The 27,130-nt window shown below is 33.7% G+C and overlaps 1 protein-coding gene across 1 annotated transcript in view; it reads left to right on the plus strand.

The window, feature by feature from the left end:
* LOC148956443 (pyridoxine/pyridoxamine 5'-phosphate oxidase-like) overlaps positions 1 to 10,217 on the plus strand; it is a 45,592-nt gene extending 35,375 nt beyond the window's left edge. Inside the window, exons 5-6 of the mRNA XM_089095334.1 lie at positions 8,392 to 8,591; positions 9,519 to 10,217. Coding sequence (XP_088951460.1) covers positions 8,392 to 8,591; positions 9,519 to 9,684 — 366 coding nt within the window. The 3' untranslated portion in view covers positions 9,685 to 10,217. The remainder of the gene's footprint in view (positions 1 to 8,391; positions 8,592 to 9,518) is intronic.
* Positions 10,218 to 27,130: the final 16,913 nt, after the last annotated feature.

The following is a 27,130-nucleotide window of genomic DNA, read 5'->3' on the forward strand; positions in this document are numbered from 1 at the left end:
AACGTTTTTTGTTTGTTAGAGAAACTTGTGAAAATAAACCACAATGAAGTGTATTAGGTAGCCAAGAATGGGATAACAGTAGCTTTGCATTATAACTATATTTAAAGTTCCCAGATTAATTCTATTTATTCGTATGGCTGAAGCCTCTGCTTGTTTATCTCATATGGTTACCATGGGCATAGAAAGGAGCACAGTGCTTGCTATAGCACTCAGTGAAACATCCGCAAAAGAAATATTCAAGAACAGTTTTAAAGTCAAGTTCTGACTAAAGACGATAAATTTAAGCCCCCCTCCCCCAGCTAACTGAGTGTCTCCCTCTTCTACGAAATTTCGCAAATTACAGCTATGGTGGGTGTTGATTCGTATCGATTACTCACTTTCAAAATGTGTTTATTATGACCTACAAGTATGCAAACTTGCATATAATATGTAGGAAAAATTATCTCAGCTAGTCATGTAGAATCTCAGCTAGTACCGGGAGCCCGGCTGCTTTACTGCTGGGCCCCGGCAATCGGCACTAGGCAGGCTTCTATATGTTTTTGAACTATTGTTTAGCGATTCTGAACTGAACTTACAAATTTTTTCAATTTTTTTTTCATGTCTTTAGAAGATTTTGCTTATACTTTTAAGAAAAGAAATTTGATAATGATGTTTTTCTAACAACGATTTCTACTAAGCTTCAAACTTTTGGTTTTCTTTTTAATGTTTTAGAATTGTTGTAATCCCTTGTCAAATATAGAATCATCATTTGTAATAATTACAAATTTTGTTTTTTGGGCCTTCCTACTGACATTATATAACTGGTTGCGTTCAAAACCTGAAAGCTTAATCACGTAGCGAGTTGATTTTATCTAACAAAAAAAAACTAATTTTAAAGTTTTCTGTCATTTTCCGAGTTTGAATTAAACATAAAAATTGAAAACCTTCAATTTTTCACAAGTGTGGCAAGTGTCATGATGTCATTGCAATTTTACTGCATGACGTCATTTGCAAAAATAAAATCTTTGGATTCTATCAAACAAATAAACAAACTAATTTTAAAATTTTCAGGCATTTTTCTAGTTTGAATTAAAACATTCTAATAGTGTAATAATAGCGTTCTAATATTGTACTTCTTTTTTTGATGATCTGACTCATCAAAAAAATCTGACTAGTGTAATAATAGCGTTCTAATAGTGTACTTCTTTTTTTGATGATCTGACTCTAGTTTTAGAAGTTATGGGCTATTCTGTTTTTTATTATGGGACGTGATCATCTCTTATTAGGTTGCTAGCTACCGCTGCAACCTGGATATCTGCCATGGTTTGTTCTTTTCTAGGTTTCAGCGATCTCTTCAGCCATAATTTCCGATGAAACTTAAATAATCCTTATTTATAAATAACTATACCGATCCTTTATATAACTCTTACTAGGTTACTAGCTACCGCTGCAAACCCGGATCATAGTAAGCTATATTGATCCTTTATGTAAAGTTGCCTATACAAGTTAGTATAAACAAGAGTTCGTTCTTTAGTATAACTTTTAATACAAGTACCGCTGCAATCCAGATTAAGTGAAAATTGAAAATCTTCTGGAAAACAGGTGCTATTTGTGTTGGATGGGCTACCCTTCTTCTTCTTTCTTCGGCTGCCAATTGTCGCCTTAGATCCGCTGCAACCCGTATTAACTGAAAATTGAAAATCTTCTGGAAAGACAGGTGCTTTTTCTGTTGGCTACCCTTCTTTTCTTTCTTGGGTTGCCCATTGTCCCCGTAGATCTCTTTCTAATGAAATAACTCCCTAGCCACTACAAGGCTTGTATCTCTTCTCATCTTGCCTATCAGGCGTTGCATGTCTTTCTCCATTTCTTGTCCTTTTTGGTAAATTCAACAAAAGAAAACTTTATTTTCCTTGTATCTGTAGTTCTTTAGAATTTGCTTCTTTTGCCTTGGCTTTTCTATTAGTGATTATGAAGAACATAACGACGAACATTTGTTTTTTTAACAGATGCTGATGTAGTATCAGGCTTCCGATGTTTTATAATAGTTTGAACGTTGGTTTTTGCAACGGCTTGTCTTTTGTCATTATGAAATACATATTGTCGAACCTTTGTTTTCTTAACAAAGGCTTGGTGAATATTGATGACCTCATCGATGGCAAAATCCCAAACCAAATCATCATCACTATCATTTTCGACTGTGAAACCGTATCTTCGCTGTTCATTTTCATTTTCCATTCGCTCTAATTGTCGTTTCGCATATTCTCTAACCGCCTGTGTCTTTGCTGATCATTTTCATTTTTGACGCGTTTTTGGATTTTGATTATTTCAGATACTTTAGCAATGGCCTTTTCTTTAGCTGCACGTATTGGTGTTGTCGCAACTGATGACCCAGCTTGTCGTTTGTCATTATGAAACAAATATCGTCGAACCTTTGTTTTCTTAACAAAGGCCTGGTAAATGTTAATGATGTCATCCATGTCAAAATCCCAAACCCAGTAGTAATCGCTATCATTAGCGACTGTGAAACCGTATCTTTGCTGTTCATTTTCATTTTACATACGCTCTAATTCTCGTTTTCGTTTATCTTCTAACCGCGTGTATCTTTGCTCTTCTTTTTCAATTTTCATACGCTCTAGTTGTCGTCTTCGCGTATCTTCTAACCGCGCGTGTCTTTGCTGTTCATTTTCATTTTTGACACATTTTTGGAATTTGATTACTTCAGACACTTTAGCAATGGCCTTTTCTTTAGCTGCCCGTATTGGTGTTATTGCAACTGATGGTCCAGGTTGTTGATTTTCACATCTTATCACGTTTGATAGTTTAGATGCTAACTGGCAACATTTGGAAACATACGTGGCTTATATAATAGGAATGACATCATAAAACTTCTTGATGCCATTACTTACATGATGTCATTGTAATTTTTACTACATGACTTCATTTTCAAAAACCAAAATTAGGGCTCTTAACGATTTTTCTAAGACTTCTGATCCATCTAGATCGCTTTCTATGTGAAAATATCCCAGGATACCAATTTTCCCGAAAAGATATGAAGCCGTTTTCGAGAAACAGAATAATTACACACACAACTATTACTCACATATAAAGATATTATATATATATATGTACATGGGCGCCCATAGGGGGGGGGGGCAGAGGAGGGATCCAGCCCCCACCCCCCTGGCTGAAAGATGCTGCCTTATATTTGTATTAATTTAAAAAACTGTTCCACCAAACCGGTTTTTCAAAGAAAAGTAAAGAGCTCAATGAAAAGTAAGCCAAAAATGGGCAGAAATAAAGTCAAATAATCTTCCGAGCCTAAAACTACCACAAATCATTATTAATAAATAAATGAAACTCAAAACGAACAAAAATTACAATAAATAGCCAAGTCAAACTAAAAACGAGTAAAAATTAACAGTAGTAGGGCTGGCAACCCACATGCCTTTTCAAGATCAGAACACAATTTAGGCTTTACTGAAAAAAAATAATGACGTGGATTATCAGTTTAATATAGATATAGTGATATTTATTCCTTGAAGTCTTAATTTTTTTATTTATTTAACTAAAAAAGGTGAAAACATTTAAGACGTATTTTGTTTTCAGTAGAGTGCAAATTATGTTCTGGTCTTGAGAAGGCATGGGGGCTACCAGCCCTACTAATGCTAATTTTTGCTCGTTTTGTGTTTGACCCGGCTATTTATTCTAATTTCTGTTCGTTTCGAGTTTCATTTATTTATTGATAGTGATTTGTGGTAGATTTACGCTTGGAAGATTACTTGACTTTATTTCTGCCCATTTTTGGCTTAATTGAGCTCTTTATTTTTCTTTGAAAAACTTTTTTTGAGGCAAAAGATTTTTAAATTAATTTCCATTCATTTTTATTGACATAGTCTTTTTCATGAAAAAAAAATTATATCTTTTCGGTTTTTTTTCTAGATGAATCCAGTTTGGCTTGCTATTTGTTTGTTCGGAGAAACTTTTTCAACAATTTTTAATCATGACACAAATAGTATTTTTTAATTTAATTTTATACCTCATCAAGTTGACCTGAAAAATAAACTTAATATCACTCCCAAAAGATTCTATCTAGCCTATTTGGCCATCTGGATGTACTTACACTCTTTTGACAAATTTTAACTGTAAGAGCAGAAGTAGTAACATTAGTAGCCCTGAAAGTTTCATACTCTTACCCCCAGTTATTCTTGATATAATTCTGAAGGGTCTTATTGGCAACCGTAAATACAATGCCTTTTGATTTAGGTTTAAAGTAGCATTTAGTTTTATAGCATAATGGGCCAATTGCATAATTGTTGGGGGGTTGGCATGCCCAATATGCCTAAAGACATAGTTGCTGGACTATTTTAATATGTTGAACAAAATGGTTGTCTAAAATTTTTAAATGTTTCAAAATTTTTAATTTTTAAATATCTACTTTAAATGTTTCAATGACATTTCTAGCTATTATTGAGTGGCACTGCCTATGATATTGCTTATCAGCCATTTTAAGTCCTGCATGCGTACAGTTTTTTTTTTTTTGTTTAATTGGAACTTCCCCTAAACGTTCCATAAAAGTTTACCTTAATACTCTAAGCATCAATATTTACAGTAACTGTAATGGTAGTATTAAAAGTATACACATATTGCCTTCTGGCTAGTTCAAGATCCCCCACAACTTACTCTTACATATCTAACTTAATAACATAAGCGGTTCTTGAGATATTGATTTGTCACCAATTTGAAAGTCCCCATGCTCATAGTTTGTTTTGATTTAGTTCAAATTCCGCCTAATTATTCCTGATATTTGATGGCTGAAGACATTGTTATATGCTCTTTGGACTATTGGTAACAAAATGGCTATCTTGCAATTTTGATTGAATGTGTTTGGGGAAGAGGATGTCAGGGGGGGGTCTATTTTCCCTCCATAACATTTGATGCTTAAAATGAAACTAGAACTATACATTTCCAATCAAATGAGTCTCTTCTAAAATTCACAAGACTGCCCCTTCCATAGGAACCTTACATGCCCCCGGGGCACAACTTACAACCCTATCCCCCAAACTCTTGGGGATTGTGTCAACCCCGAAGGTCTTGTTATATGATCTTTGGACTGTTGTTGAACAAATGCCTATCTCCAAATTTCTATCGGATGCATTTTGGGGAAATATGACGTGTGGGGGGGATGTATAGCTGCCCATCGATAAATTTGGCTCTTTACAACCATTTATTACATAATTTACAATTTACAACCATTGCCCTGAGGGCTGTGTGTGTGTGGAGGGGGGGGGGGTGTCTCATCCTCAAAGACATAATTTTCGGACTTTTAAACTACGTCAGACAAAACAGTTATCTTGAAATTTTGATTGGATATGTTCGGGGAAATGATGGGCATGGGGGGGGGCTAGTTGCCCTTCAATTACTTTTTACTATGGAAGGGGGCACTAGCCCTTTCAATTTCCAACCGAATGAGCCCTTTTCGATGTTTCTATGACAACAAATGGCCATCTTAGAATTTATATCATATACATTTTGGGAAAATACGACATGTGAGCGTGTGTTTGTGGGGGGGGGGGGTATCTGCCCACTGATCACTTTGGCACTATAACTTCTGATTACCAATCCAATGAGTCCTCTCCGAATTTTATACGACCACCCTTTCTATAAGAACCTTATATGCCCCCAGGGCGTAACTTACAACCCTTGCCCTGAGGGCTATGGGGGGGGGGGTCATCCTCAAAGACATAATTTCTGGATCTACGCTGCACAAAATGGATATCTCAAAATATTGATTAGATGTGCTTGGGGAAGTGATTGGTGGGGGGAGCTGGTTGACCTCCAATCACTTTTGACTGTTAAAAAACCACTCGAACTTCTGATTGCCAATCCAATGAGTCCCCTCCGTGGTTTATATGACTACCCTTTCTATAAAACCTTATATGCCCCAAAAGCATAACTTACAACCCTTGCCCTGAGGGTTGTGGGGAGGGGGTTTTCAACCTCAAAGTCATAATTCCCGGATCTTTGAACTACGTTGAACAAAATGGCTATTTCAAAATTTTGATTGGGTGTATTTGGGGAAATTATTGGTGGGGGGGCCTCCGATCACTTTCGACTATTACAAACGGAACTAGCCCTCTCGATTTCTAATGAGCTTTTTTTGAAGTTTCTACAGTGTTTCTTTCTATAAGAAGTGCCCTGGTCTTCAAAAACCATTTAAAAAATATAAAAAAAATTATATTAATTAAAAAAAAAAAATTAAAAAAAATAAAAAAATTTAAAAAATTGTACCCTCTTAATCTTTACTTAGGCATCGCTATTGCGCTGCCTATGATATTTTTGTTTTGAGATTTCTATTATACAGCAAAAACTTAATATAAAAATTAATTAAAATAAAACTATAAATATATAAATAAAGAAATAAAAAAACATTGTACCCTCTTAATCTTTACTTAGGCATCGCTATTGCGCTGCCTATGATATTTTTGTTTTGAGATTTCTATTATACAGCAAAAAAAAAAAAAAAAAAAAAAAAAAATACATTGTACCCTCTTAATCTTTACTTAGGCATCGCTATTGCGCTGCCTATGATATTTTTGTTTTGAGATTTCTATTATACAGCATTGGAAATGCCGATTAGACCAGGTAAGCCTCCTCCCTTAAAATTTAGCTTATGGGCCTCCATGTATATATATATATATATATATATATATATATATATATATATATATATATATATATATATATATATATATATATATATATATATATATATATATATATATATATATATATATATATATATATATATATATATATAATATATATATATATATATATATATATATATATTGCGATATCGTGCTCACGAAGGATTCCTTAGTCGCGGTTTCGGATCCCCAAGATAGAAAACAAATATCTATATGCATGTAGTTTCTTCAAGATCATGATGTCAACTAACGATTTTTGCTGTTCACAGGAAGATATGAGTAATTAACTGGAAGAATCACTCGTATACCGTAATTTCACTGAGAAAAATTTCGATAACCATGCGCAAATCGTCAGATGCATTATGAATCAGATTAAGATGAATATGTCTGTAGGGTTTACTTGTCGCTTTATTGTATGCCAAAAGTAGGAATTTAGTAACACCGGGATAAATCTGTTTCCTTAGAGTCAGTAGCGAACTTGAGTCACAAACGACTATGTAAATAATTTAGTACGTGCAATTCAAAGCTAGTGTTCCCATACACTTGTTCCGTTGAAACAGGTTGCCTAGCACGACAGTTATGGAATTTTTCTTTCTCTGGTGAGAGCACACTTGTAAACAACTGTAATTTGGCATGTGACCCTTGTTTTATTGATTTAGCTAAATTATTATTTGACTGTATTTCCGCTCGTCTTGGGTTTAATAAAGCTCTTTACTTTGAAAAATTTCTTTTGTGGAATTTTTTTCTAATTAATAAAAATAAAAAATGATGTTCAAAATGGCAGTACTGATATCCTAAGGTATCTTTCTGTTGAAAAAAAAAAGTAATCAGTAACATAAGTGACCTTGAGACTGAAGTGGATTACTTTTAAGATTGATCCAGGTCTATTCGCATAGCTTGAATGATGAGAACATGAGCATCCATAAGCTGAATTTTCGGGGGGGGGGGGGTTACCTGGTTTAATCGGCACTTCAAATGTTGTATAATAGAAATCACAAAACAAAAATCTAAAAATATATGGCAGCGTCATTCAGCCAAGGGGACGGTTGGCGCCCCTGCCCCCCCCTCCTTATGGGCGCCAAGCGATGAGAATTGGTATCCTGATAAGTCGGATGACTAATCCTCTGGCTTAGGTAACTTGCGTGTAACAAAGCAAAGGATTGTCAAAAAAGTCAAACCGTGACTTTTAATAGACATTAGTATAGTTTTAATTTAAATCAAATGTTTAACGTGCCTCTACATGTTCTCAAAATGTTTAGTTTTATCTGAATAAAATGCCTGTTTAATTTAACTTTTCTCACTAAGCGGAGTTCAAGGTGATAGTTTTGTTCAGTTACATGGCTGGTTCTGTCAAACTGAATTGACAGTTCGACTGAATGGATCAACGGAATCAGTTCGTCTCAAAAGGTTCCAGTTCATTAAACAGAGTTTAACAAGAAAATTTCCCTCAGTTTTACAAGTCTTTAACAGCCTTAGTGCAAAAACTATCTTAATGACTATTAGTAAAATCATAAGTAATGTATTACAACCGATTGTTCATGGGTTTTTTTACTTCAAAATTTATGTTATATCCTCTATATTTATTTTGAAAAGTTATTGCTTAAAAATTACTCAATTATTACCAAAACCTATCATGAATTATCTTGGCAGATCTGTCCAAAGCTCTCTTTTTTACTTTTATAATATATTCTAGCTCTTATTTTAGATAAGAATCGAAGGAAACGTACAAAAAATGGCAGTTGAAGAATGTGCAGATTACTTTCATTCTAGACCGAAAAGCAGTCAAATCGCTGCTTGTGTTAGTCCCCAATCGGAGGTGATACCATCAAGACAATTCCTTATCGACAGGGAACAGGAACTATTGAATAAATATGCTCATGACCAAGTACCTAAGCCGGAAAAATGGTAAGCTGGATATGGGTCATTTCAAACGTAGTATCATTTAACTGAACTGACCCCGAAAAATTATAGCCTACCTCGTGTCTTTTGTTGAACAAAACCGATGTATTCGGTAAAAAACTTTATTTAAATAACTTCAAAGAGGGGAATGTAACAGAAGTAATTTTCTCCTTCCCCCCATCAAATACTGTTTAAATGGATCATCTCTCCCTAGGGAAAATTGGCATGGCCAGAACTTTACTATATGTTTGCTTTTAACCCTCCCTCGAGAATATTTTGGGATATATCCCCTTCCCATACTTTCATATGCTAATCATACTCATGAAATGAATGAGCTGCAGATAAACGTCATTGCTTTTTCAGGATTCCCTTCCTCTCTGTAATAACTTTTACCTATTCTGCTGTCGACTCTTTTTCTAGCCGTTAGCTTTTTGAACCGTTAACACACTTCAGATCCCCTATCAATTTTAATCAAAATTGCTTCAGAAGCTCTTTCTGGTGCAGGAAAAATTCGCTTACGTTCCCTTTGTCTTTGAGAATGTCAGCCAACACTGAGACTCGCGAAATGACATTTGTGGTATCGAACGTTCTTAACATCACATATGGCTATATTTTCCAAACTGCTTCTGTATACACGCTATTTTACGTTCTCTACTTGCCATAATCTCTCTCTGTCTCTCTGTCTCTCTGTCTCTCTGTCTCTCTCTCTCTCTCTCTCTCTCTCTCTCTCTCTCTCTCTCTCTCTCTCTCTCTCTCTCTCTCTCTCTCTCTCTCTCTCTCTCTCTCTCTCTCTCTTCTCTTTATATATATATATAAATATATATATATATATATATATATATATATAAATTCGTATTTTAACCATGACCCATAAAGGCTTTTAGTATTAACAAATGTTATATCAGATTATTAGATATCGATTTTTATTTTCAGGGGTGGTTTCTTAGTCGTCCCCACATCATTTGAGTTTTGGCAAGGTCAAACGACAAGAATGCATGATCGTATCCGGTTTAGACTAAAGAAAGACGAAGAAATATGCGATAATGTCCTTGTTCATGAAGGAGAGGATGGATGGGTCTATGAACGTTTGGCACCATAAGCTCAACTATCAACAGTGGAATAATTCCAGTATGTGGCGGACGTATATTTCTTGTTTTCATGGTTAACTGGCGAACATTTCAAGTGTATACCAGTGACGTGTTTTTTTTTTCCTGTTTCGTTTCGTTTTTGAATTTGGTTTTCTTTGAAGTAGTTAAATATTGTTTAAGCGCTGAGTTTTCTTCCTGATTTTCAACCATTCATTTTTAGATTTCTTGTAGTTTATTAAAACGATATGGCAACTAACATTACTCCTCGCACTATTGAACTGAGATTCTTTTTTAGTATTTTGTGAAACATACCTCTTCTTTTCAATTCCTTTTGTAAACAAATGATGAGAGCCAAAAGTGCATGACTCCAAACAAGTGCGTCCAAAGTGCTTAAAGAAGAATATTAGATAACAGGATAGGACACTTATCAATCATTGTCCATTTTGAATTATTTTAATCATGGACTGAATATTAATTTTACTAGCCCTCGTCATTTATTGCTTGAATCTTACTATTGTCATAATTAGGGATTATGTAATTTAGATAATTTGGGACAGCTCCAGGAAAGAAAACAGGAACTTATATCTGGAGCGGGGGCATGATTGGCAATGCATTCCTGCCCCCCTCCCACACCTCCAAAAAAGGGGGGTGGAATAATACAAAATGTAAGAAAACCATATTAATGTTTATCCTTTTAACTTATCGCTTGTTGTGATTGTAATTGAATCTAACTAGAATAAGGATTCCTCCCCTACCACCTTTTACTCCCCTTAGAGCTAAACACTGTAGATTTTTAATTTTAATATTAAAAAAAAGGTAATAAAGTTTCCAGAAGAAACAAAAATATTTTTTTCGATATATATATATATATATATTTGTAACGATGAATTTTGTCTTCAAACTATTCATACTAGTGAACTGTATGTCAAAAATTACTCTTGTTAATGATTGAATAAGAAAAAAAAATCAACTGAAAATAAGGAGCCACATTAAAACTCAAATGAAAAGAACTGCGAACTTGCCTGATATGTTTGTTCATTGATCGGATGGTGTAGTCGGGATTAAGCCATTAATGAGAAGTCAAGGAGATCGAGAGCGATCCGGTCAAAATTAAAAATTTGGTCAAAGTGACAAGAGACTTGAAAAACTAATTAGAGTAAAGCCAAGACAAATTGTCTCTGTGAGAGGCAAAGCAGGCATAACTTTTTCAGGGTAGTATAAAAATGATTAATTTTACTTTTTTATGATAGTCTATCATGCAAAGGCAGAACTTTCGAGAGGGACTAAACTTTTATTGGCCCCTTGTTCGCCTATGAGTCCAAGCAAATTCAGTCCCCGCTTTTTGCATACAAGTCCAGTCGACACTGTTCGTCATGAGTCAAACCAAAAATCTCGATCATCCCTTAGTTTTATGGCTATCTACCTTAGTTCTGCCCTAGGATGGATGGATGATAGACTATCTATCAACAAGTGAAAATGACATCATTTTTATTCAATCCTGAAAACTGGTTGGGCCAGCTTTGCTTCTCACTCAGATTATCTGTCTTGGCTTTGTCTCTAATTGGCAAGTGGCCTGATGGCAACTTGGATTTTAATTCAAAAATCAAGAGTGTGTGTGTGTGTATGAGTGAGTGTATGTGTAGAGCCTCTAAATATCTTAGAAAAAAATTATTTACTGCCACTATATATCTAGGAGTTTGATTTAAGAATCCCTCGAAGAACCTCATCATTGCCACTGTTAAAGGAATCTTCCCTTAAACTCATTAGTTTACTGCACCTAAAAAGAAAATATCTCAATCCATCCCAAAAAATAACACACAGTGACCAGGTTCGTAGTCCATTCGGAAAGTGAAGTACTTCCAATTTGTTACTAGTGATAAACAGTTGATACACACATGAATCCAAATTCTAATATGCTTAACTTGCAATTTTAACTTAAAACAATATCCTTCATCAAAACTCTCTTTAATTCTTCTATAGAAAAATAATCTAGTCCAAGAACTCGTATCTATAGCCCAGTTCTGGGTCTCTTGGTCTTTCAGCCTAGTTTTTAAATCCCTAAGCAAAACATCTTCACTTTCTACAGTACCTTGACAATTATTATTGTATATTAACTTTTCGAAGTTTGCTAGTTAGTTTTCATTCTTACTTCAGTATATCAAATATAATAGTTTTAGTCACATGAACCAACATTTCAGAGCCCGTTGTTTTTTATCTAACTGAAGATATCTCTGACCAGTGATAATATTTGCGCCATATATATCGGTTGAATAACGTAACGAGCAACTAATGGCTCAAGGCTACAGACCCAGCTCCATTCCCTCTCTTCAACCTCGGCCGAGTCCATCTTGAAATGGAATATTGGCTACATGACCAATTTGATCTCGCTTCTCCAACAATATTGTTCATTCCTATGCAGCATAATTATGTATAACCTACTACGCTCACCAAGCAGCACTCAGTTAATATTAGCTCCAAGTCTTTTCAAGAAAAAAAGAAGATGATATGAGTACTTGACCAATACTACTAAGACTTGATAGGCTTATCAAAAGCTTGACTGTAATTAGAAATAAAATCACTGGTGGACGTTTATCATAGCTACATTTGTTCGTTCTGTCTTCGTAGTAATTCTTAAGTTCATTTACCAGGGTAAACAAAATTAGCGTAGCAGGAGGGTGAAACCTGTCCTAAGTTCAACAGCAATACTAGAAAACAGATTTCTACACTTCCTTATCTAAAGTAAAGTATTAAAAAAATTCCGAAAAATAAGCTTCGATAAAATCGAAAAACCCTTTTCTTTATGAAAAATAATAGGATTTATAAAAGTATAGACTTGGGACAATGTCAAGGAATGATTGATAAAAAAAAATGAAAGGAAAATTCTTCTTGATTTGGCATACGCTTCAGAGCTTCACAACGTCGTCGTTTTTAAGGTCTAAAGGAAAAATAAAATGTATTACTAAACTTTATATTTATGTTAAAAAGTAGCATTTTTGTGCGATAGCTAAACTTGTTGATTGCGACCGTTAGTAGAAGTAACAGACAAATCTGGAAAATATGTTGCCAAATACGGGAAGTGCAAGTGAAATGGATTAGAGTTACTGTGCATAATAACAAGGCTGAGTGGAGATGACTTGTAATTATTTCCAAAACAAGGAAAATTATTGACAGGATTAAAAGGAGATAGATTTGGATCCAAAAATTCGCTAGTATATGAGATAATTTGTATATCTGATTACCAACCCCACTGGATCTGTAGGAGAGATGTATTAGCCATCACCATGAAGCAACTATGGGTGAATTGCTTTCCTGTGGCAGGTCTCGAGCTAAATCAAGAGCATCCTTAAAAAGTTAAAACAAAATCCCTGCTTATTATAAACAAGCCATCAAACTGAAAGAGGGTCACTACACAATGATGGTATAAATCACAGTATACAAATATTAGACAGTATGATCGTCCCCTATCTCACCCATTATAAAAAACCCGGACCGAGGTGCCAATGTTCCGGAGAACGTAAAAACATAAGCGACATTAGATCTTTTCGCGGGTATACAAGTCAGATTTCTCTTGAACGCGAAACTTGGCTTCAACGTAGTTTATAGGAATTACAAGTAGGTTTCTAAGTCTCGAATTGGTTTCAAAGGCATTTTGAGAAAGTTTCTGCCAAAATACGTACATGTTCCAGGGTAATTGGATCGCTGATGGCAGATCAAATGAGAGGAGCTGTTTGCTCGCACCGAGAATGAAGAGCCAGAAATCATCTGCGGTGAACTTACTACTAATTATCTTTATACAGTGGTATAAACTGACCACCAGCAGCTTGGTAAGAATAAGTTTACTTTCAGGATTACCCCTGTTTAGAATAACAATTCAAAAGAGCAAACTAGATCGAACTCAACCCCAATAGTATCTTATATTTTAGGATATTTTATATACTTCCCTACTACATTGACTTTCCATCACACAGATAAAAAAGAAAATTTCTGAAATAGGGAATCCAAATATAATTAATAAAAATTAACAATATTGCGCCTGAATAAATCTTATTGGAGAAAAGTCTAAGACTTGCCTGATTCTTTTTCTTCTTTTTTACGTTCATTTATAGTTTTAATTATGTTCGTTTTGGTTTTGTTCACTATCACAAAAATCCCCATTTCAGACGTTTTCCTTTCCCATTTGGGAAATAGAAGACTACTTCTCTGAAAAATTTATACAGTCCTATAAGCAAATAAAAGAAAATAAAAAAATATGCAATGGCAATAGGCAGAGCCATTTTCCACGATTTTATATACTACTAACTTCCTTGTTTTCCCCCAGATTTTTAAAACATTTTCAAACTAACCTGTCTTCACTCTGCCCGATATTTGTCAGATCTACCGGATCTTGCAATACAGGTTTTTATTCTTTTTGCAGTTCATGCTGTTTCTACCTATCCGATAGTAGGCTCTCATTGATTTTGACATCAGAAAAAAAATTTGAAAAGTGCAGAAGAAGTCGATCAAATAATTAATTGTCCCTATACGAAAAAATAGTTGATTTCAACCCCATATATTAATCTTCAAACCAACAAAATAAGAAACTATTGTAAAACTAATTCACAGCCAAATTTCAGATAAAAATATCAAATATCGAAGGCACATAAAAATCACAACATTAGGAAATATATTGAAACCAGGTCACTAAGCCTTGAAAATGTGTCAAACCAAATGCCAATAGCTTAACTTACATGTGGTTTAACAGCTGGAGTTCTCGGATAAACCAGAAATAAGCTCAGTTGAAATGTTGCTATCATGCAGCCGATCAAATTTGGTAACTATAAAAAGAGCATTTAGAAAGTTAGTATGAAAACAATAACCAAACTAGCTCTACTACAATTACAAAATTTATTATTTTAATGTTATTTATATTTAGAGATTAAAATTGGTCAATTAAACAAACAATTATTGCTGAAGTCGAAATTGTTGGCACCAAGTCTTCCGTATTTTTTTTTTTTTTTAGAAATCATGCTGCATTTAAACTCCATCAATACTTCGGGAGCAGGTATGCAAAAAATTCCAAAACGGCCAGTAGCAGAACTCGACGAAATTCCAAAAAATTCGGGGATAGTAACATTTTCTAACAAAATATGCCAACAAATTTGACTAGGCCATGACAACTGCCCAGCAGCATGGCTACCGTGCTACCCTATGTTTTCCGTACCGGTTCGAGAATAACAGTTTCTAGAAGCTAGTATATTGTTTTTTGCTTATTATGTTAATCGTATTTAGCAGCTAAATTAAAAAATTGAATAGGTCTGAAAACGTTCAGCCCCATTCAATTTCAACTCAGGAATGAAATGGATTTTTACTTCCCATTCTTATTTTACGTACGATTACCCTATTCAATAATTTTTTTTCCCGCATCAAAACCACGATTTCAACGCATCTTACTTGATCTTCTTTTTTTTTGCACTGATTAATGTGGGGAAAGAATACCACCTTTCTCAAAAATACAGTGACTTCGCGTGAAATAAAAACAAACATATAAAGATGCATTAAAATAAAGAATACGATAAACACTCCAATTATAACTCAAAAAATACTAATTCTAAAGCTCATACTATTAACAGAGATTTTGCAAAACGGTGACAAAACTGGCAAAAGTTTTTTCTTTGACTTGTTGTAAAATGAAAATTCTTCTTGACCTGTTCTGGTCGTCTCTATGAATATGTTCCACGACCAGCACTGATTGGTGCAATACTCATATATCGCGTACAAACGATAGTATTATGACGACACGCAAAATTTCCAAATATAACAGAATATAAGGATGATGACTAAAACCATGTTAATTCAAACATACAATATTGTGTGGAACGACAGTAATCGCACACAGGAATTCTATTCCATACTTCCCTCCAGGGTCGTACCCAGAACGGGAAGGGGCAAAATTGAGAACTGAACCCAACCACCGCAAATTATATTTTATGGATATCATCCATCGAACAGTAAATCATAGTGGGAAGGATGGCTCAACCATGTTAGAGCTCACAAATAAGGGGATAAGTGTATGATTGTCTTCCTTCTTATTTACCGAAGCCAGTCTTTATTGTTTCTATAAAAAAAAAAAAAAAACTGCAAAGACCAGATTAATCTGAAGAGTTAAATCAGCTAGCCCATATCAGATAAATCCTTTTCTTAGAATCTAAATTTAGATGGTCAATAGTTTAATCTACTCTAAAGCAGCATTTTCATTCGCAAAATTTTAAAACACAGCTAACCACACTTTACACAAACGACAAAAACTACTACTAGATTACGAATAAGACAAGATTAAATATTGAATTCAATTCTTTTGTATTAAACCTTTGAGTTAAACAGATGCAATTTGATGTAATAACCTAACAATTGAGTGGTTAGCCATTCTTAATTACTAATGCATGTTTATATGCCCTGATTTATAGTTACATTCCGACACATACACGACAATCCATATTTAGCAAAACAAAAACCACCACAAGTATTATTATTTACGTGGCCGTTGGTATTAATGCCTCACCTTTTTTGGCGTATCCAACAAGTAGAAAAACGGTCAAACTTTTTTATGCAGCACAGCAAAGGGAATACAACAGTGGACTTTTTTAAATAGATAAAGGGCTTAAAAGAAACTTGTACTTTTTGTATGTAGATTTAAAAAGTCTCCCAGTACATATGTACTGAGTTGGATTTATATTAATATATACATCAAATTTACCTGAACAACCGAGTCCCCGATGCATACACCATAGAGGTACCACTGACCAGTAACTAGTGCCGTAAGTAGAATAAGAGGAAATGGTAATGGTGCCGTGTTCTTCATTCTTACAACATCTCTCTGAAAGAATTTATGTATAGTAAATACAAGTAATTTTGAGGACGAAAGATCAATGGTTATTCGTTTCTTTTTCTTTCTTTCTTTTTTTAAACAACAAAGAAGAATGCGAAACGATACAGGAAAAAAGGTTAAGAGCTTGAAAAATTATGATTACTTTCTAATACGTATATATATATATATATATATATATATATATATATATATATATATATATATATATATATATATATATATCCAGCACTCGGCAGGCTTCTATATATGGACTCTTACTGTTGCTTGTCTTCTAAACGCAGATAATTTGACCCTTTTCTTGATGTCACGATGTCCGAATGGATCTTAAATTAGAACTAGTGCCTATGTAAAATTACGTTTTTTTTTTACTGGACCTTTAACTTTTGCCTCGGCTTGTCTTTCGTCATTATGAAAGAACATATCGCCGAACCTTTGTTTCTTTCAGTTGTTCAGGTGGTGGGACGAAAACTTCTTTTTCTTCCAACGATATATCTAGTCAAGGTTTTTTATTTTCAAAGGTATGGTAGGTACTGATGACCACCTTTGTTTCTTTTAATTGTTCAGGTAATGGGACAAAAACTTTTTTTTGCCTCGGCTTGTCTTTCGTCATTATGAAAGACCTATCGCCGAACCTTTGTTTCTTTAAGTTGTTCAAGTGGTGGGACAAAAACTTCTTTTTCTTCCAACGATATATCTAGTCCAGGTTTTTGATTTTCAAAGGTATGGTAGGTATTGATGACCACCTTTGTTTCTTTTAATTGTTCAGGTAATGGGACAAGAACTTTTTTTTGACTCGGCTTGTCTTTTGCCATTAAGAAAGACCTATCGCCGATCCTTTCTTTCTTTTAATTGTTCAGGTGGTGGGACAAAAGCAACTTTTTCTTCCAACGATTTATTTAGTCCAGGTTTTTGATTGTCAAAGGTATGGTAGGCATTGATGACCGCCTTTGTTCTTTTAATTGTTCAGGTGGTGGGAAAAAACTTCTTCTTTTGTCTCGGCTTGTCTTTTGTCATTATGAAAGACCTATCGCCGAACCTTCGTTTCTTTCAATGGTTCAGGTGGCGGGACAAAAATTCATTTTTCTTCCGAAGATTTATCTAGTCCATGTTTTTGATTTTCGAACGTATGGTAGGTATTGATGACCTTACCCATGTCAAAATCCAAAACCCAATCATCAGCGCCACCATTTTCAACTTAGACACATTTTGATTCTCGCTGTCCGGGTTTATCTTCATTGACTCGCTCACAGGTTCGCTGTCGCAGGTCTTCTAACCACGTGTCTTTGCTCTTCGTTTTCATTTTTGACACGCCACCGCTTTTCTTCTAACCACATGTGTCTTTGCTCTTTATTTTCATTTTGAAACGCTCTAATTGTCGTTTTCGCATATCTTGTAACCGCCCGTGTCATTGCTCTTCATTTTCATTTTTTACACGTTTTTGGATTTTGATTACTTCAGAAAATTTAGCAATATCCTTTTCTTTAACTCCCCGTACTGGCATTTTCCACAATTGATGGTCCAGGATGTCGATTTTCACATCTGATCACGTTTGACAGTTCAGGTGTAGGTTTAAAAGAATCACCATTTATAGTAACTATAACAGCAAGTTTTCGTTTTTTTGGGGCCTTCCATAGTACATGAGTCATTTGCAAAAACCAAAATTAAGTCTCTTAACGAATTTTCTCAGACTTCTGACCTATCTAGATCGTTTTTTCATGCGAGAATGTCCCAAGATACCAATTTTCACGGAAAAATAAGGAGCCGATTTCGAGAAAAATACATAAATACATATACAATTATTGCTCGTTTATAAAGATAGTATATATATATACATACATATATATATATATATATATATATATATATATATATATATATATATATATATATATATATATATATATATATATATATATATATATATATATATATATATATAGGCTGCGAAAGGCTCTCAAAGGCTGATTTAACGTATTTCTTCCTTAATACCGTTTTAAATCATTTTCTTATGGGTCGCACCGTTTCAAATCCATATTTTGTAATGTAGATAATTAGCAGGAGTACACTCGCTATCGGGTTGTAAAAAACAAAACAGTAGAAAGGTGACTTACAAGGGATGCCAATGGAGAAGCACAGAAAAACAGTGTTGTCAAGCAGCATACCGCTCCAAGTCGAAACTTCGCAACATCCACTTTAGGCTCAATACTACAGTAGTAAATTACACCAAAGAGAATTGCAAGTATCGTTCCCAATTGACGGTGAAATGTTGCCTAAAATTGAAAAAAATAATATTTATGACAATAAATCACTATTTACTATATGATGTTTGTGTTAGTTGAAAAGAAAAATTAGCAAAGAGACATAAGAAATGATGAATAACAAAAACGGCGGAGGTGAGCAAAGCGCCTCTCCTTCTATTTTCTCCGTTTCACTATTTAAGACGCAACCTGAACGTTTTCTTGCGTGCAGCTACGTATAGAAAATTACCAAGTTTGTGTTCGCGTCACAAAATTTTTTCAAATTTCACAACAAAAAGAAAACGCTCATGTAAGCCAACAGTGAAGCGGTTTTCTACTTTTCAAGTCCTCTTGAATCCAGTCAAATTTCGTCTCTTATTCCTGTTTTGATATTTTGTTTCGTAATCAAGGCTTACTTAAATACGAAAAAAGTTTAAAATCACTTAAAGCACTGCATCAATACCCATACCATTTTGGCCACAGTTTATAGAATTATCCAGTAAGTTTATCGCAGATCATTTCTGGTCTTCATTCTCGATACGAATAAAAAGCTCCTCCCACTTATTTCTGCATTAGCGGGTTAGTCTGTTTCCGTCAATCAATGAGAAATGGTTACAAAGTGCATTATTCGTAATAGCGGGTTTCCACTTGTTTCTTGTCCAAGAGAAATCTGACTTGTCTACCCGTGAAAAGATCTAATGCCGCTTATGTTTATATCTGCAAAAACGTTCTCTGGAGCACTCGCACCTTGGTCCGGGTTTTTATAATGGGTGAGATAGGGTATGATCATACTGCTAATTCTATAAACTGTGATTTTGACTAATAAAATGTATAAATACTGCAGAACTATGGACAATTAAGGATGTATATAACCATCCAGTTCAAAACAACCTGACTTAATTGTTAGTATACTGCTGCCTTGGGACAATTAGGTAAGAGATAATTTTCTTGCCTACCCACAGCACTTGATTTCCACATAAGTTAGGCGCAACTGAAGCTGAGGTACCTCTAATCTGAAAAGGTCTCACAGGGAAAAAAGATCCAAATAAGTTTTAAAGCTAAATTTTAGAAAATAATTCGCAGTTTTAAGAGATTTGGCTTTGCATCTGAGTAGACTTTTCAACAAATCTTTAAAATCTTTAAGCCAATCGGCTTGTCCAAGTGGTTGACTACTTTGCTATATTTATTCAGACGTAGACTCTAGCAATTGTTTACTGAAAAACTCAGCACCGGACTACAGAAAAAATCTTTTAATGTGGCTAGTTACTGATGTCCCCCAAAGATACAGCCTAGACTAAGTAAGCTTGGATTAAAATTTAATTATTAAATCTCAAGTAATTAACACGGAAATATTGATTGGGTCTTTTAATATTAAATTGCTATAAATTGGGCTTAATGAAATATCTCCAGTGTCTCTACTTATAGCCAAATTTCTGTTTATATATTTTTTTTTATCTCAATTACCTCTTTAAAAGATTGCGCTAGACCATTTACAGTAGATATTAAAGTTGCTTCCTCATAAAATGCCAGATGTGTAGGATTTTTACAGATATGCAGGGCCAAGGTGGAATCAAAGTTGTCATTTTTGAACCTATCCATGGGCAACAGTACCCCTATATAGGAAATCATAGGCCTATCCATGGGCACTGTTTTGCATCCTCATTTGCCAAATTTTTACATGGGTTTCATAGAACAATCTGCTTTGAATATTTTCCCCTTAAAACACACTTTCTGGTTTCGTTTCGTTAGTAGTATGTACATAATGAATTTACTTGCCTGTAATAGGAATTCCCATGTTATTTGCTTGCCTGTATAGGACCATGCTATTTGCTTGCCTGTATAGCAATCTCCATGGGGTTACTGACTTACCAAGGCCAACAGACAGGTTTCTGGTGGGTATAGTTTGGTTTGGTGGGTATTAGTCTGGTTTGGTGGGTATAGTCTGGTTTGAGGGGGATAATCTGGTTTGTTGGGTATAGTCTGGTTTGGTGGGTATAGTCTGGTTTGATGGGTTGAATAAAATATTTTTGGAGCATGTACTTGACGATGAATAAAAGGGTTAAGGTGATTAGCAATTACGAGCGAGGATTCCCCCATTGGTTCCTGCCAGTAGGCTACGCATATCAAGTTGAAAATTTGATAGAATAAGGTATTTGAGGTGGAATATTAATGTTTTGAATAATAGGAGTGTGATTGAGTCTAATTAGTGATTAAATAATTTTTTAAAATGAAATCTCTGAATAAAATGTTTTTTGGGGGAGATGGGTTGATTGTGTACTGTATAATACAAACTGATGTTTGAAGAGTGTTGTCAATTTAAAATAGTTTAGAAATAAAAAAATTTAACAAGAAATGGCTGAAAAGTGTTTTGGGGGAGATGGGGTGATTGTGTACTGCATAATACACATGTGATGTTTGGACAGTGTTGTCAATTTAAAATAGTTTAACGTTCCCTCCTTCCCCCATTTCTGAGGGCACGGGAGAGGGGGTCAATTTTGGAGGGAAAACCAAAAATACTCAGAATCTAAAATAATTGGTATCTGCCTCATGGGTATGGCTCAGAGGCCCTCCTGGCCCCCATTTCTGTGGGCCGGGGTGGGGGGGTCAATTTTGGAGGGAAAATCAAAAATACTCAGAATCAAAAATAAATGGGATCTGCCTCAAGGGCAAGGCTCAGAGGCCCCTCCTTCCCCCATTTCTGAGGGCAGGGGGGGGTCAATTTTGGAGGGAAAACCAAAAATACTCAGAATCGAAAATAAAAGGGATCTGCCTCAAGGGGAAGGCTCAGAAGCCCTTCGTTCCCCCATTTCTGAGGGAAGGGGAGGGAGGGAGTCAATTTTGGGAGGGAAATCCAAAAATACTCAGAATCGAAAATAAATGAGATCTGTCTCAAGGGGAAGGCTCAGAGGCCCTTCGTTCCCCCATTTCGGAGGGCAGGGGAGGAGGGGGTCAATTTGGGAGGGAAAAACAAAAATGCTCATAATCAAAAATAAATGGGATCTGCCTCAAGGGCAAGGCTCAGAGGCCCCCCCATTTTTTTAAAATAATTTTTGAATTTTTTTAACATGGCATTTTTTTTTAACTTTTTTACGTATCTTAAAATGACATGAAATATGCTTACAGCTCTACCAATCGTACTCTGTGCTTGTTAATAGACACGACGTGGCTTTCCCACTGGTACCCTTTTGCAGGTAATTGACACTACATAGTTCATTGCATGCATTAAATCAGTATTTTTTACGCAGTGGAAGCATTAACCTACAATTCATATCTGTAAAAAAGTGAAGATAAATTAATTGTCGAAAGTATGTGCACATGATAAAATCATCGTCGTGTTGAATGCTGACAAGGAGAAATACCTGAACTATGAAACGAGTGCAAGTGGTAACACTATTAGAAATGTATGCATGTGTTGTCATGGCAGCGAGAAGTTAGATTTCTTTGGAGTACCCAAGAGTTTCAATCGTGTAAACGGTGGATATGCGAGATTAACATTACCAGAGAAATTAGGGCTCAAAGAGAATGCAAACTTAAAAATAATTGTCGGTGATTGAGGACAACTCCTTGCTACTTTTGCTGATAACACATTACTTGTTGATACATTCTGTCATCATCTTTCTGGTATTAGCATTTTAAAGAGAAGAAAAAGAAGACAAGCATACTCCTGCAATAATATCATTAATCATATCTTGTGTATATGCCAGAACTGCTATCTATGTAAAAATAATGTGACAATAGACAGTGAAATCACCGGCAGAATAAAAAGGACATTAGCAGACAATATCGTCAATGAATATAAAGATGAATTGACGGAAAGTGAAGCGCAAGTGTACTAATAATGTATAATAATGTGTTTAAAATGTGTTTTTATCAATATTATACATGTCGTTATTTCATTAAAATTATATAATTCATTATTTACTTAAGTTTTCATTATTTTTAGGATATGCTAGAATATAAACCGCTCAGAAGATCTATTGAAAAGGTCAGATATTTAATAAAAAGAATTTTTATTTATAAAGGTACTACTAACAGGCTCAATGTTTCTTATAGGATAGGAACGTTCAAGTTCTCTTTTGTATTTCACCACAGAGCACATTTAGATTTTAATTTCTCCAAATAAGATAAAAAGCTTCCGCTTCAGATTCAAGGTCCCCGAAACAGGAAAAACTTTAAGTTGGCTGGTAAATGTTACTATAGAAGACAGGAAAAGTTACGCTCTGATTGTGATTATTTCCCATGAAGATAACAAGTTTCACTTTAATCCTAAATTTTCTTAAATTTAATTTCGACCTTTCTCAAAGATTCAAATTTAAAGTTCTGTTTTAAATATTTTCCTTGAAGAAGAAAAGTTCAACTTTGATCCAGAATTTTCTCAATGAAAATGAAATGTTATAGATCAATTCTATCTTCACAAAATAATGTTAAAAGTTTCCACTTCAGTTCAGATTTTTCTCAAAGAGATGAAAAAATTTAAAATACTCTTCCAAATTTGTCATAAAAGATAGAAAAGTTCCAGTTATCTTCTGAATTTTACCAAAGAACACAATTCAATTTTAATTTCCCCAGAGAAAATAAAAAGCTTCCTTTTAAGTTTTATGTTCACCAAGACATAAAAAATTTAAAGTTCAGTTCGAAATTTTTCCATAGAAGATAGGGAAAGTTATACTATGATTGTGATTATTTTCTATGAAGATAAAAAGTTTCACTTTAATTCTAAATTTTCTTAAATTCAGTTCCGACTTTTCGACAAAGAGATGAAAAAATTTTAAGTTCTGTTCCAAATATTTTCCCGGAAGAAGAAAAGTCCCAAGACATAAAAAATTTAAAGTTCACTTCTAAATTTTTCCGTAGAAGATATGAAAAGTTATGCTATGATTGTGATTATTTTCTATGAAGATAAAAAGTTTCACTTCAATTCTAAATTTTCTTAAATTCAATTCCGACTTTTCTCAAAGAGATGAAAAAATTTAAAGTTCTGTTCCAAATATTTTCCCGGAAGAAGAAAAGTTCAACTTCGATTCTGAATTTTCTCAATGAAAATGAAATAAGTTATTGATCAATTCTATTTTCCTAAAATAATATAAAAATTTTCCACTTCACTTCAGATTTTTCTCAAAGAGATGAAAAAATTTAAAGTTCTGTTCCAAATATTTCCCCGGAAGAAGAAAAGTTCAACTTCGATTCTGAATTTTCTCAATGAAAATGAAATAAGTTATTGATCAATTCTATTTTCCCAAAATAATATAAAATTTACAAAAGAACATAATTCAATTCTAATTTCTCCAGAAAAAATAAAAATCGTCCACTTCAGTTTTAAGGTCACAGAGACATAACAACTATACATATCTGTTATAAATTTTTCCGTATAAGATATAAATAGATAGAATACTAATGTTATTATTTTCCATAAAGAAAAAAGTTTACATGTAAATATTAATTCTCCTAAATTCAGTTTCACCTTATCTCAAAGAGATGAACATATTTTAAGTGCTATTCTAAATATTTTCTTGAATAAATAAAATGCCAAAGATATACAAAATTTAAAGTTCACTTCTAAATTTGTCCGTAGAAGATAGGAAAAGTTATACTATGATTGTGATTATTTTCCATGAAGATAAAAAGTTTCACTTTAATTTTAAATTTTCTTAAATTCAATTCCGACCTTTCTCAAAGAGATGAAAAAATTTTAAGTTTTGTTCCAAATATTTTCCCGGAAGAAGAAAAGTTCAACTTCGATTCTCAATTTTCTCAATGAAAATGAAATAAGGTATTGATCAATTCTTTTTTCTAAAATAATAAGAAATTTTCCGCTACAATTAAAATTTTCTCAGAGATGAAAAAATTTTAAATAGTTTTCCAAATTTTTCATAAAAGATAGAAAAGTTCAATTTCTCTTCTGAATTTTACCAAAGAACTTAATTCAGTTCTAATTTGTCCCAGAGAAATTAAAAATCTTTTACTTCATTTTTAAGTTCAGCAATACATGAAAAATTTAATGTTCACTTGTAAAATTTTCAATGGAATGTAGGAAAAGTTATGCTCTGATTGTGATTATTTTCAATGAAGATAAAAAGTTTCAAATTAATTCTAAATTTTCTTAAATTCAATTCCAACCTTTCTCAAAGAGATGAAAAAATTTAAAGTTCTGTTCCAAATATTTTCCCGGAAGAAGAAAAGTTCAACTTCGATTCTGAATTTTCTCGATGAAAGAGATAGTTTGTCATCCGAAAAAAAAATACCATCCCATTTTTATATTTTTCAAATGCACCTTCACCTTTTTTTTATGTATAACTTAATTTATATTGTAAGGGCAGTACATACAGAGTACCTATTTCTTTTTTTTAGTTTTTTAATTACAGTTTACATTTTCGATAAGGAAGAATTCTGTATAAATTCAGAAAGTACTTTAAAATACCATCTTCGATATTGGCAAGTATTTTCTTATTAGATGTCCTCTATTGCCCGCTTTTATTTAATTTCCTTATTTAATCATTGAATTATTTATTTAATTCCCATACCAGAGAACTGAGAAAAATATCTTTCTTGCCAAATGACAGACTGAGAGCAGAAAATTTTGACCGCAAAAGTAAATGCAAGCTGTAAAAAATACTTTACCGTTACATATTTAGGAATCTTCCATCAGAATCTTTCAGTGAAGACTAATTTTAACTAATTTTGATTTCTAGCCTTCTAGAAAGAAAAATACACACAATTTCCATCTATCTGTTAACATTTTCTCAGACTTCCTCGTTTTCTGTTGTTGTTTTTTTTGTACTTATATCTGCACAATCTAATTTCCCTAGAATTTTTAACTCCACCCGAAAAACATCTAGCAATAATTTGCTAATGGTGCATTTTCGCTTCACTTGCTGTGCAGACACCTGGCCACACTGGCTGAGTGTTGCTACCCTTAGTAAAGTATTTCTAAATTTAGTAATAAGGGACCCGAGTTTTTAAATTTAGTAAATTAAGGTTAAATTTAGTAAATTTAAAAAAAATTGAAGTTTCATAAAAAAATACCAGAAATATTAAAAAAACGTTAGATGATCCTTGTGCCAAGTTTCATTCTGTTGAACAAAACTGAAATATTTCTCCTTGTCTGAATTGATTATTTTTATTCTTTGGCTTCAGTTTCAGTCCCTCCTACAACTTCATCACCATCATTATCTTTGAAAACCTTTCTTTAATGAGTAGCCTAATCAATTCTGCAGTCAGTAAGATATTTTTAATTATAGTTTTGAAAACAATATTATTAATTTTCGGTGCAAAAGGGTTCATGGTCAGTTTTGGCTCAAAAGTGGTGAAAAACTTAACCAAAAAAAATGTACAACACCCACTTGTGTGGTAAGCCCTCTTTGGGGAAGAAAAACAGACCAATGAAGTGTTTTGTGTTTTTGTGATTTTTTTGCAGCTCACATTATTGACTTTAGAGTAAATTAAACATACCACTCAATCCCTTTTTTGATACTCTTTCCAAATAGGCTATAATGATCATTTTTGTCAGAAACAAATTTTGGTAAATTTCTACAAAATCATATTATTGACTTATGCATAAGGTGAATATACCAATCGGTGCATTTTTTATGCTGATTGCGTACATAGTTATAATTTATCTGTGAAATTAATTTCAGCTCCCCCCTATCTCTGAAAAATCTGGGTATTTTATAAACCAACCTAACCTACCCCTTAATGTTACGAGATAGGGGAGAGGGGGGCTGAAATTCATTTACACTAAAAATGATTATTTTATTCGTAGTTAGCAATAGAAAGGCATTGAATGGTGTATTCATTTTTTCCAAATCAATAACATGATTTGGTAGAAATTTACCCAAATTTTACTCCCACCCCTGTGTATACAAATTCAGAGTATAGGGACCTCCACCACATGGCTAATTTGTGAGTAAAGTTCATTTGTGATGCAAATAGATGTTATATTTAGATTGAGGATGCAATTGTATGATATATTTACACATTAGGGGCATGGGGGTATATATTTTGTGAATATATAAGCTCTAAGAAATTCATGAATTTCTTAGAAAAACTGAAAATTTAAGCATTGAAGTGAAGGTAAAGGCTCTCCCCCTGCAAAATATGTTAACTCAAATTATTTTAAATATTATGAAGTGAGAATTGTTTTCTTAATATGTTTCCTTTTGTCCAGCTGGACTCTTTGCAGAAAATACTGATTGGCTGATTGGCTAATTTAAAGATTTGTATATATATATACACTGTCAAGTTAGCCATCTGGTGGTATCCCATCTGGGATAGTTTTTTTTCATCTTCATAGAAACTATTAGAAGGGAAATGTCTTTTTTTTCCTGTGTTCAAAGATTTTCATATGTTTGCTAAAGT

The sequence above is a fragment of the Artemia sp. Qi Xiang Cuo genome, chromosome 1 (assembly GCF_049724085.1).
Source record: "Artemia sp. Qi Xiang Cuo chromosome 1, ASM4972408v1, whole genome shotgun sequence".
Lineage (NCBI taxonomy): Eukaryota > Metazoa > Arthropoda > Branchiopoda > Anostraca > Artemiidae > Artemia > Artemia sp. Qi Xiang Cuo.